Source organism: Pristiophorus japonicus, chromosome 9, assembly GCF_044704955.1.
Source record: "Pristiophorus japonicus isolate sPriJap1 chromosome 9, sPriJap1.hap1, whole genome shotgun sequence".
Taxonomy (NCBI): domain Eukaryota; kingdom Metazoa; phylum Chordata; class Chondrichthyes; family Pristiophoridae; genus Pristiophorus; species Pristiophorus japonicus.
In genome coordinates this window covers 61,322,703-61,335,132 of record NC_091985.1, presented here as the reverse complement: position 1 = coordinate 61,335,132, position 12,430 = coordinate 61,322,703, and the positions used below count along the sequence as shown (strand labels likewise).

General features: G+C 41.7%; 1 protein-coding gene across 6 annotated transcripts in view; it reads left to right on the top strand.

Moving 5' to 3' along the window:
• The window catches only part of LOC139273066 (echinoderm microtubule-associated protein-like 4), a 417,356-nt gene that overhangs the window by 309,080 nt on the left and 95,846 nt on the right, over window positions 1–12,430 (top strand). For all 6 annotated transcript variants that reach the window (XM_070889382.1, XM_070889383.1, XM_070889380.1 and 3 more), the window contains 4 exons: window positions 5,565–5,634; window positions 7,589–7,699; window positions 9,243–9,338; window positions 10,484–10,618. In XM_070889382.1, the coding sequence (XP_070745483.1) occupies window positions 5,565–5,634; window positions 7,589–7,699; window positions 9,243–9,338; window positions 10,484–10,618 (412 nt within the window). The remainder of the gene's footprint in view (window positions 1–5,564; window positions 5,635–7,588; window positions 7,700–9,242; window positions 9,339–10,483; window positions 10,619–12,430) is intronic.

Here is a 12,430-nt window from a genome sequence, read left to right as displayed (position 1 = left end):
GCTGACAATACCCTGACCACAAAAAGAACCGGTTTGTTTGATTTGGGTGACAGCAGACACGTGTGAAAAGGACGATTCCAATCACTCAAACAGCTGTATGTTTTGGGAGTTTTTTCATCCCGAGATCTTTTTAATTTCACTTCTTTAGCATTGAATTAACATTGAAGCCTTTGTTCATTTTAAATTTTTTTTTTTTTAAAAAGGTCTATAATTAAAATTCGTAGATGCGCAGTAGTTTTTAGGATGGCATTTAAAATTAATGTAACAAGTAGGAAGGCGAACAGCTTTAAATAAATTGCCAAACATCACACTAAGGATAGACAGACTCTGCAGTGAGAAACAGCCACTCCCATCTCACTAATATCTAAGTAAATACCTGTTTTCTTAAAAGCATTAATAAAACACTCTTTACATGCAGCACTTTCGTATTATAATTTAGATGCGAGGTCCGTGATTACTAATCTATTTGAAAAGGGGTTCCTGGGGGTCCGTGGTTACTAAACGATTTTAAAAGGGGTCCTTCTACCAAAAAAGTTTTAGAACCACTAATTTAAGCCATTCAATGATACATTCATATAGTACCGATACATCAGGGATTAGCTGATCTTTTCTAATCTTAAATGAACATGTCTCAAAACGTGCTGACTTCTATTTTTCACTTATTGCAAAGTTATTTTGCAGGTACCGTGTAAAGTCCTTTGGAATGCCCATGCTGAGCACTGTGCATGTAGCTCCAATTGGCAACTGGTGGTAGCAAGAATGCTGTTGCTGAAAGTGTGCACCAAATGAATGTGAGATTGTAGAAAAACAGTCCACATAGCAGAACATTACAGCTAGAAACACTGGGGTCAAGTTTCGGCCTGAGTTGTCCCTATTTTTTGGGAACAACTGGTTTAGAATGGAGTATCTTAGAAATTGCAATTCTCGGCATTTAGTTTGCTCCAGTTCTAGTCAGTTAGAACAGTTTCATTTTGGAACAGATTTTTTCAAAAGAGGGCGTGTCCGGCCACTTACGCCTGTTTTGAAAGTTTAGGCAGTGAAAACTTACTCCAAACTAACTTAGAATGGAGTAAGTCTAGATTTTTGTACGCTCAGAAAAACCTTGCCTACACTTTAGAAATCAGGCGTAAGGAACGGGGTGAGGGGAGAGGGGGGAAGGGAAGTAATTAAATTCTACAAGCATTCAACAGTCTCACTTATACAAATAAAGAGCCATCCTGAATAAAAAATTATAAACAAAGCAAATACAAAATATTGAATATTCCGACCTGTGTAAAGCAGCAGCAGCCTTCGAGCTGCGGTGCTTCAGGCAGGCCTTCCATGTAGGAGACAGGGGCGGCGTCAGTGACTCGCCGGCAGCCCAACAACAACGGCAGCAAGCAGCCTTCGAACTTCGGTGCTTCAGGCAGGCCTTCCTTCCATGTAGGAGATGGGCAGCGTCAGTGGCTCGACAGCAGCCGAAGACACAGCAATCAGCCTTCGAGCTGCGAGGGTAACAGGCCATTCGGCCACGGGATAGAGTCGGCGGCAGTGGCTGACGGCGGCCGAAGACACAGCAAGCAGCCTTTGAGCTGCGAGGGAGGCTGAGGCCATTCCGCCAGGGACAGGGAGAGGCAGCCAGATAGCTAGTTTGAAACTTAAATTTGTAATTGCAGAATGGATGCTGCATTGTCAACACCACGGATTATGCAATGATTCGGCAGCAATTCACTGCATAGGAGAGAATTGATTCGAGCTCACCGCACCAGGAACGTCATAGCCCGTAGGCTGATGGGCAGGAGACCTTACCCACGTCGGCAATATCGAGCCAGGCGCACGTACCTGGACATGAGCGAGGCTGATTGTGTCAAAAGGCTGCATTTCCACAGAGAAGTAGTCGTTGAGATCTGTGATCTGCTGAGAGCAGATTTGCAGCCCAGACACAGAACTCCAACTGTTGAAGTGAAGGTAACAGCTGCACTTGCCTTCTATGCCTCGGGATCGTTTCAGGCTACAACTGGAGATGTGTGCGCCGTCTCTCAACGTGCAATACATGCCTGCGTTTACCAGGTCATGGCTGCACTGTATGCGCGGAGGAATGACTTCATCTGTGGGCTTCTTCAGGATTGCTGGCTTCCCAAAGGTACAGGGCTGCGTGGATTGTACCCACATAGCCTTGCGAGCACCTGCGGAGGATTCCGAGCAGTACAGGAATAGAAAAGGTTTCCACTCCATCAATGTGCAGCTCGTGTGTGACGACAAGCAGCGCATCATGTCAGTCGATGCGAGATACCCTGGCAGCACCCATGATGCATTCCTCCTACGCGACATCGTTATATCTGACATGTTTGAACAGCAGTCAGAAGGGCAGAGCTGGCTACTGGGAGACAAAGGGTACGGCCTGATCACCTGGCTCATGACGTGACACGGACGAAAGCTGACCGTCAACACAACATGGCGCACATTGCAACGCGCAGCATCATTGAGAGGACCATTGGCATATTGAAACATATGCCTGGACCATTCCGGAGGCCACTTGCAATACTCCCCTCAGACTGTCAGTCACTTCACTGTTGTGTGCTGCATGCTGCATAACTTAGCCATCGTGAGGCAGCAGGAGCTGGTAGTGGAACCAGAAGACCCACGTGAGGGTCCAGTGCCTGATAGTATTTTGGAAGAGCAGGATGAGGATGATGACGACGATCAGGAAAGCATGCAAGTGCCTGATGCCGGAGCACGAGGTCGGAGGAGGGCGATCCATCGTGCTCCTTTAACGATTGCTCAAGCCCTGCGTCAGCAGCTCATCCGTGAACGCTTCAATTACTGATGCCTGAGGGCTCTGCGACCACTGTTGCGCATGGACATGTTTATTCTTTGGAGTTGTTCCTACATTGTGTTGTGTTAATGGAAGATGATTCAGTTTTAATTAAAAAATATTTTATTGAAAAGTTAACGTCACGAATAAAATATTTGTTGCATCAAACTTTACTTTGTAATATGGCTCTTGAAGATCACTTAAAAACTTGTAAAGGTACAAAACAATTTCAATGTGAAAAATCTTACACTCAAGATCACTTAAACTTCAGGATCACTTTTTTGGTGCAAAATTAAATAAGATACAAAATGAGAGAGCATTTACACTATAAGATCACTTAAAACCCTAAGATCACTTCTAAGTTGTAAAGTTACAAAACTTACAAAACAATTTCAATTTGAAAAACGCAACTACAGCTACATCAAGAACAAGAACAAAAGCAGCAAAGAAAGGCTGCAACCATCTCTCATCCACATCTCAGTGAAGGTTCACTTCATGGGGGTGTCATTTGATTGGCGGGGATGTGTGCCCTTATTGCAGCAGCTATCTCCATGAGGGCCTGTGCCGTCGCTTGCACTCCCTCGGACATTCCCTCCCTAAGTTCCCGTGTCATTACTGTTATTTCTCCTGTCAGGACCGTCACCTCTTCACCCACTGCACTGATGCTACCGATGAGTGATCGGCTAAGCTCATTGGTCTCCATACCCAATGCCACAACCTGAGCCGCATCTGTTGCACGTTGCATCTCAGGAGAGCATGTCTCCAATAATCTTCTCCTCTGCCTGGGTCTGCCTCGCGGCACCACTGCACTGGGAGGCACGGGCTGGGACGGTGGGACGCTCTGTGTTCCAGATGGCAGCACTAGAGAGAGAGGTGCGGGCTGGGATGGTGGGGCACTCGGTGTTCCAGACAGCAGCACTTGAGTACGAGCCGTGGGCTGGGATGGTGGGTGAATGGGTGTAAACTGCTCCATGATATCACCAGCACCACTGGGACCCGCAACGTCTGAATCAAAACCATGGAAGGTGGAACCAGAACCTATGCGAGTGGGAGGCACAGGCTCGAACGGTGGTGCACTGGCTGTAAACTGCTGCATTACACCAGCAGCGTCACTGGGACGCGCAACATCAGAATCAAAACCATGGAAGGTGGAACCAGAACCTATGCAAGGGGTTGAAACTCTGATGCCCCTTAATGGGAGCTCATAAACATTAATTTGGAAGCTCTCCCCTGTAGACATTTCAGTCATCGGCGCCATCATCCAGTCTGGATCGTCTGCATCTGGTTCTTGTTCTGTAACTTCAGGGTTGACAGCATCATCATGTTCTGCAAAATACATCAGAACAGTCAAATGTCAAATGAGGGGCAGGATGGGTGGCATGAGTACTCTCACACATAGCAGGCCAGGCAGCAGGTTGATTTGAAGGGCCACGATGCATTTTCAGGACTTGCCCTCTTCCTCGCGTGCGGGCCCAGCTTGTGCTGTACTGATTGCTTTTCTCCATGTACGACTCATCATAGCAGCTATCCTCTGTTCCAAGGGTGTCAGCTGATGCAGATTGGGTGTGCCTCCTCCTGTTGGAGTTGCTTCCCTTTTGTTGTGGGCCAATTTCTTCTGCAAAGAGTAAAATCTAACTTTTTACAGAGTGTGTCTTTCTGCAGGGTGCGACATACAGATAGGCACGTTACAATTACGATTACACTAAAAAATGAAAATATTACTTACACTAACTACTTGACCAAGGCCGTGCCATTTCTTTTTACACTGACTTCCAGATCTCATGGTATGCACCACTGCGCAGTAATCTTCTGCAACTTGGTTCCAGCGTTTCTTCATTTCTTTAGGTGGCACTTTTATGCGACCTCTGTTGCTGGTGTTCAGCTCCTGCCATCTCTGCTCAATGACGTTGACTAATATCTCCACTTTCTCATGCAAGAAATTCTTTGTTCTTGGTGGACTTTGTTGCATTGCTGTATTGAATTGACACTCTTATTTTTCAAAACACACAAGTCCTTATTTTGCATGCACCTTCAGCACCTGTTCTGGAAATTTAGCAGTGAAAAGCAGCACTCACTGATTTCAGCAGGTGATTTCTTCAACAGTGCTGTTAAAAGCACTCCTTCAGACACCAAAAAAAATCACCAATATTCAATCCCAAGCCTTTCCAGAGGTCCACGAGACAAATCAGCACTTTTCTTTAAGTTCCTTTAAAAATGGCCGAGTGCCAATGTTTATGGGCTACTGCGTGGGCTCCAACGCGCACGTGCAGGGCTGTCGGCACGACGTTCTCTCATTTGACTTGGCCCCGCTCCCCTGGATTTGCACGCCGTGCCGAGCTCTGAGGGACCTGCAGGGAGCCCGAGAATTATGAGGTACATTTTTGTCGTGCTTTTAGGCGCAAAAAACGGGTGTCCATGTCGGGGCTGCGCCGTTCTAGGCACAGCCCGAAACTTGACCCCACTGTTGCTGTTGAATCACAATGATCCTCTCACTGCGATTGACTTGCAAGTAAATTAGTATTTTCCAACGGATCAGCACAAACCTGTGAAATGGTTTTGGTTCCAACTGAAATGGAGCTTTGCTTCAGGCATTTTGTTTTATTGACTTCGATACATTCAGGATCGTCAGTTTCTCCTCGAAATAAGATTTCAGCTGGAGCCAAAATTCGCAATTGCATCCACCTAGAAAAGACTAAACCTCTGCATATTATATGATATGTATGCAGAATATGTTAAAATATTTAACACTGTTTTTACCAATTTGTTGCAGCCTTGCAGTTCATCCAGACAAAATCAAGATTGCTACAGGACAGATAGCTGGAGTAGATAAAGATGGAAGAGTAAGTACTGGTATACTTGAAAAATATATTGTGCAGAATGTGGTACAGTCAAACTGCTAGGCATCACCAGAATTTCCATGACCTGCTCGGTTTTAAAGGATAACCTCCATTATCTGCCATAATGGAGATGATCCTCTGGTGGATAATCGAGTCCTCACATTGTGGTTTTGCATATATGGTTTAGCCTTACTCTGGCACAGGCATGAAAACAAGTACAATACAATGGCAAATTGAATTTAACCTTTCTTGAACTGTAAGGTTTTCTTGGACTTAAATTAATTTATGTCAGAAAGGAGGAGGCTGGTGGAGCTGTTCAGTGAGGCATTGTCATTCTCAAAGCTTTGTCCATGAATATTCTGAACAATTGTGAAAAAGGGTAATTGTATAGTGAAGAAATCGCTGAAGAACTTACTGCTGAAGAAACCCTCCTCTTCCCCATTTGTTCAGTTTCTGCATACAAATAAGAATTGTGATTATCCTGTGGGGAGCAGGAAGGATTGGAATAAAAGTAGTCCTCCAGCTGGGTCCGTGCACTAGGTCCGTGCAGCAGAGCTGGTTTCCAGTCATCTTGGTTAATCCTTGCCACTGGACCAAGACCTAGCTCTGTCAAGCCTGTGTGGTGGCTGGTGTGCAGTGGCCACCACATGTTTAAAAAAAAATCCATGCACAGGCATCTTCCATCCTTCAACATGTAGTTCGGGACCTGGATTATTAGGTCCTTCATTAAAACACCTGTGGGACTCATCCCTTTTTGGCGCGGAAGCAAGTCATCCTCGCTTCGAAGGACTGCATAAGAGAAGTATCCATTAATTATTGTGTTCCCTCCCCACTGTTCTATTGTAAATAATCTAGGAATGTAATAATTCTCCCTGCTCAACATTGCCACCTATGCCCTTACTCCAGCCCCTCCAACACTGAAACTCTTATCCATACTTTAGTCAATTGGTTCTGATTTCCTCCTTTCTGGCCTCACATTTTGCTACAAACTCCAACATGTGCAAAACGCAGCATTCCTTATGCTGTCTCACTCGCCCATTATCCCTGTCCTCACTAACCTATACTACCTGTCTGTCTCCCACCATTTAAAATGTAATCTCCTCACACTTGCTTTCAAATCGCTCCATGCAATGACCCACTCTAACTCTACAAACTCCTCCAGCCCCATATTCCCAGTGTGTAAATTAGTTTGAAATTATTTCTGCCTATGCTGAAATACTGAACTGTCTAATTGATTTGTCTTTCAAATATAATCTTCTTATGTGCATGTAACTCTCTGAAAAAGAACTGCAGTTCTCTGTTTAATAAGGTTTCTAATGTTGCCCATTCTTTTGATCATGAATCTCATTTTCTTAAGTTACATTTTCTTGCTAATTTTCTTCTCTCAATCGCAACTCCTCTCCTACTGCTCCCGTCAGAGTCTCATGCCTTCCCCTCCCAATCTTCTATGATTCATGTTTGAAACTTGATTGTGAGTGTTGGTGTGCTGTTCAATTGCAGTGGGCATGCAGCTGCCAAGCTTGATTGTATTCTTGCTTGTGTGCACTTCCAGCAGTGTTGCTGCAGAGCAGTTGGGAGCAGGAATCCTCCCTAACTCAAAGATTTTGAAGTTAATTGTAGTGCCCCTTAGCTGTCATGCCCAAGATCAGCTAACTCAGCACAGATTTGGTATCACGCTGGGATCATCTTGGTTTATGATTCAGCTACTCACTGGATAAACTTGCTGAGCTATTAGGGCAGCGATGTGATATTTTAAAATGAAGGTTAAAAACAAAATGACTTACCTTTTCAAGAGATCATGAGTACAGGATATATTTCATGAAGCCATTATACATTTTGCTTAAACAGCTTAGTAGTAAAATGTCATTTGATTGTGAAAATGTATTTCCATTAAATAAGCAATGGCTCATATAAAGCTCTTGGTCAAAACACAAGCTTTGTAATTATTTCAATTCAGCCCCTGCAGCCTCATGTGCGAGTGTGGGATTCGGTTAGCCTAGCAACACTACAGATAATTGGCCTTGGAACTTTTGAACGAGGAGTTGGTTCATTGGCCTTCTCAAAAGCTGTAAGTATGAAAGCAATATTGCACTTAATTTATTGCAGTATCCTTGATATTTGTAATACCAGTGCCAATTGCTTCTGGGGTTGAACTGCTTTTGCTTTGAATATTTGCTGATTGGAAAAGAAAACTTGACAGTGCACTCAGTTTCTCCCATGAACCCCAACTCAAACTTCAAAAGCTTGTGCTGGGTAATTTATTGTTACAGAAACTGTCACTTCATATAGTACTGATGAATGCACATACCTTTGCCTGTGTTTGAAGGTATTAATTACTTTGACTCTGAAATTATGTAACACAGAAAGTTTGAAACCATGCATTCTGCTAGTGATTCATTCTTACCAATGTTTGTTCTGCATATCCAGACATGTACAGTAAAAGTTGTAAGTTGAAAACTGATCCAATTTTTTTAGTTCACCCAGACTGTTGCTAACTTGTTTATGCTGTATAGCCAGATTGGAAAATTCCTCCATACATTCATAGACAGAAATTCCCTCAGTACTGCACTGGAGTGTCAGCTTAGATTTTGTGCACAAATCTCTGGAGTGGGACTTGAATCCACAACCTTCTGACTCAGACGTGAGAGTGCTACCCGTTGAGCCTCGGCTGACACCGCATGTAGTCAGAAGGGAGATTGCCAAAAAATTCCCATAGTGATTCAGTGGGCACTGAGCCATACAGAGCAGGAAGATCCAGGCTTTCGATTCCGATCTTGGGAATAGAGGTACCAAAATCGGCTCTTGGGTTAGTGAAGGGAAAAATCAGCCAAGGTTCTTCCTCCTGATAGTGACCCAATGACTCCTGCTGAATATTCACACACTTGTGATGTCAAATATCCTGACAGCAAATTTAAATTAAATAAAATTGGGTAAGCTAAATCAGAGGGTTTTGAAATTGACAATAAGAAATATTGTAGCCGTGTAATTTACAGGCATACAAAATGGTTAATTCCGTTTCATCGCTGATTGTTGTGTATTTTGCAAATGATCCAGAAATTCTACAAACCATGCACTACAATTGGAAAATTATATGAAAAACTGGTCTCCAAAGAGTTAAAGGAGGTCTAACGGCGCCATCTAAATAGGCCCTGTGAGAATTGATTGGCAGTAACATCACTTGGCACTAAGAAGTAGTAAACTATTGTGATTTGAATTTCCACATTGCATTTCCTCATAACAACAATAACTTGCATTTATATAGCATCTTTAACCTAGTTAAACTTCCCATGGTGCTTCACAGGAGCGTATTCAAACAAAATTTGTTACCGAGCCACATAAGGGGATATTAGGATGAGTGACCAAAAGCTTGATCAAAGACCAAAAGGCTGGTTGTGTATGTTTGTGAACAATGGAATATGTGACTTAAAGGTGAAATACAACACAATGTAGCACTAATTTCATATTTGAATGAGCTGGATGTTAAGACCAGTAATATCAAACCTGTTACTCTGTACTGAATGTATCTGTATATTCAATTTGTCTTTTATTGTTACAAGCTTTTGTAAGTATAAAGTTAAATGTATTCATGTCTTTTTCGTTAAACACCTTAGGATTCAGGTACGCATTTATGTGTAGTGGATGACTCCAATGAGCACATGCTAACTGTATGGGAGTGGCAGAAAAAATCCAAAATTGCTGAAATAAAGGTATGTGTGCTAGCTACACAGAAATAAACATACTTCAGCTTGCTTGTTTTACAGTGCAAATCACAAAAGTTGCCAATTTAAGTGAATGAAATATTCACATAGTTGCAGTTTAATATATCTGTGAAAGTTCAGGAAACTAGTGCTGAAATACTGCATAATACAGAAAAGAATTAAAAGTGGAAGTACCTTCAAGATCCAAAAGTTGCAAAATTTGTACTCTGTCCTACTTCACAGAATGTGCTAATCAGTAACTGTCTAGGCTGTTGGACTAGAGAACCACTACAGTGGTAAAGTTTTGAAAACTGTGCTCATGCTATTTTATCTCCAATTTAAGAAACAGAAGAATCTTGCAACTCGTAACTGAATTGTGTAAATCCACACGGCGGCCACAGGACATAACTGTTCACAAACTAAATTGAGCAGCTCTTTCAAAAAGCCGGCACGATGGCTGAATGGCTTCCTTCTGTGCTGTAAGATTCTATGATTCTATGACACAAAATTCTGAGTCTCAGTGAGAATTGGAAATGGAAAAATTCACTGATACAATAAGGCATGCTCTGAGGTGGGGCAAGATAGAGCTTCCATTTCCTAGAACTTGACATTCTTCACCTTCAGTTTAAAAAAAAAAAATAAACCGTTGTAAATAATGCTCATTATTTCTCCTGTTGTACAATATGTTGTTGAGAAGAGTTAAAACAAGAAGTAAAACAATACCTGCTGTGGAGAAGTATTTTCAAATTAATATGGTCCCCATTGTGTAATCAGTGAGGAAAAATTGGAACTTTAGAAATTATATGCTTAGAGGATACTTGCAGCAAGTACTACTTTAGGTGGCTGATACTGTGTTGAATAGGAACTGACTTTCAGCATCAGGAAAGATGTTGATCTGCAATCAACACCATAGCTCACCAAAAATGTATCCTTTTTAACTGGGAGACATCAGGTTGATTTTTACTCTTTTTAAAAAAAAAAGGACAGAATATTTGTCACAATTATTTTGAAAATTAGAACTTGTAAGGGAGCACTAGATTTTTTTTTTTCCCCACATAAGACACTGTTTATGCGACTAAGAAGAGAAAGTACATTTTATTTTTATTTGCCAATCCATATGGTTAATGCAATGCTTTTGTGTTTTTTTTGGACAGAGTACCAATGAGTCAGTGCTTGCTGCTGATTTTCACCCTACAGACCCCAACACAATTGTAACTTGTGGCAAATCACATGTTTTTTTCTGGACATGGAATGGAAACTCACTTGCCAGAAAACAGGGAATTTTTGGGGTAAGTTTTGATATGATCAAACTAAGCACCAATAGAATACTGTGTTCCATGCTATCTTATTTCGAAGTTTAGAAACACACTAATCCTGCAAGTGAAAACATAATTGTGTAAATCCCCCAACAGGGGCCACAGGACATAACTGTTCACAAACTGACACAAATTCAGAATTTTGGTGAGGATGGGAAATAGATTGATTCACATTGATATAATAAGGTATGCTCTTCTGAGGTGGAGTGAAGTAGGGGAGGGCCCTCCGTGTAGCTGGAGTCCTTGCTGTTCACGGTACGTGGAAAAAGCTATTCCATTTCCTAGAACTTGACATCCTTCACCTTCAATTTAAAAAAGCCGAAATAAACCGCTGTAAATAAGTTATTATTCCTCTGCTATACAATAAATTGTTAAGAAGAGTTAAAACTTGAATCAGCAACCCTTCGGAATTTGGATGTAATTTTCCCATCACAGTTTGACTGGATATGTCAATTTTCAGAAACTGGGCTTCTGATTGACTGAAAAACTTAATCTGCAACTGATTTTTAGCCACTGAAAACCCTTTGGGGAAATAAGTTGATATTTGATAACTTGATCAAGATAACTTGAATTAACCTCCAAAATGACAATGGGAGCAAAAAGGCAGAATATGAGGGGTTAAAGCTTTTAATATAAAAATAGGACAGAGAATGTTGAAAGCAGCATAGGAGGGAAATGGGACAATAGACAAGCACACAGGTAAAGTGATGAGATCTTTTGTTTTGTTTTTAATGGTCAGGCCAGGAAGACAGAAGTTTCCTTGTTTAGTAAATCTCAATCACTGAATATTATAAAGCAAGATTAGAAAAATGTACAAAATGCAAAAAGTTCTTTATTACACTTTAAGAAGAATTATTTTTACAAACTCAAAATGCTACAATAATCTTGAACATATTCAACTCTAGTTTAACCACTTTCCCAACATCAGACAAACACATTCTGTTATGGGTATCCAAAATATTTAAAGCCAGTCTTGAGTTTCAAAATAAAATTCTGAAAACACCCATTCTAGGCACCAAAGTTTCATGCAATGTTATTATTAAAAGCTGGTTGTCCTTGCACTCATTGAAGTAATTAACCTCGACACAGTCTGTTAGGATTCAAACACAAGGGACTAGACTTTCCACTTCACATCGACCATATAATGCCCATATATCGCCCAAAACCAATCTCTATCACTCATTTTGAACAAAAAGTGGAAATTAGGCCAGAAAGATCGCTGGAAAAATAAGCCCCCAAGTTTCGGCTCACTTCACCAAGCTGATCGCCCGCACATCGCCTATCCCAACTTTCGGCACTTCGCCGGGCTGAGCGCTCACCGAGAAAATCGCTGGATAATAGTTGCTTTTCCCGGGCTTTGCTGAAGGAAATGGGCACTATGGACCATTTTGAAGATGGAAGGAAAGGTGGAGACAGCTAAAAAATCATGTTTGGATAGTTGAGTTATTTAAGGATCCTGTATAGATAGATCTACTCAGATTATTAATTATATTTAATTTTACTAATAGTAGCCTAGTGAATTAGACATTTTTTAGTGAAAAGTGCATTTATACCAAGTGAAAATAATTATTGAAAGTGATGGGGCCTTATTGTTAGACTGGGGCTGGAATAGAGAGCGTAGATTGGTATACAGTGTTAGGCTGGGGCTTCTATAGAGAGAGTAGTTTAATAGATTGACATTCTTTAGTGAAAAGTTCATTTATAGCAAGTGAAAATAATTATTGCTAGTGATGGAGCTTATGCTTTCTGCACCATTACTCGTAACTGCTCACAAGCTGGTTTCTG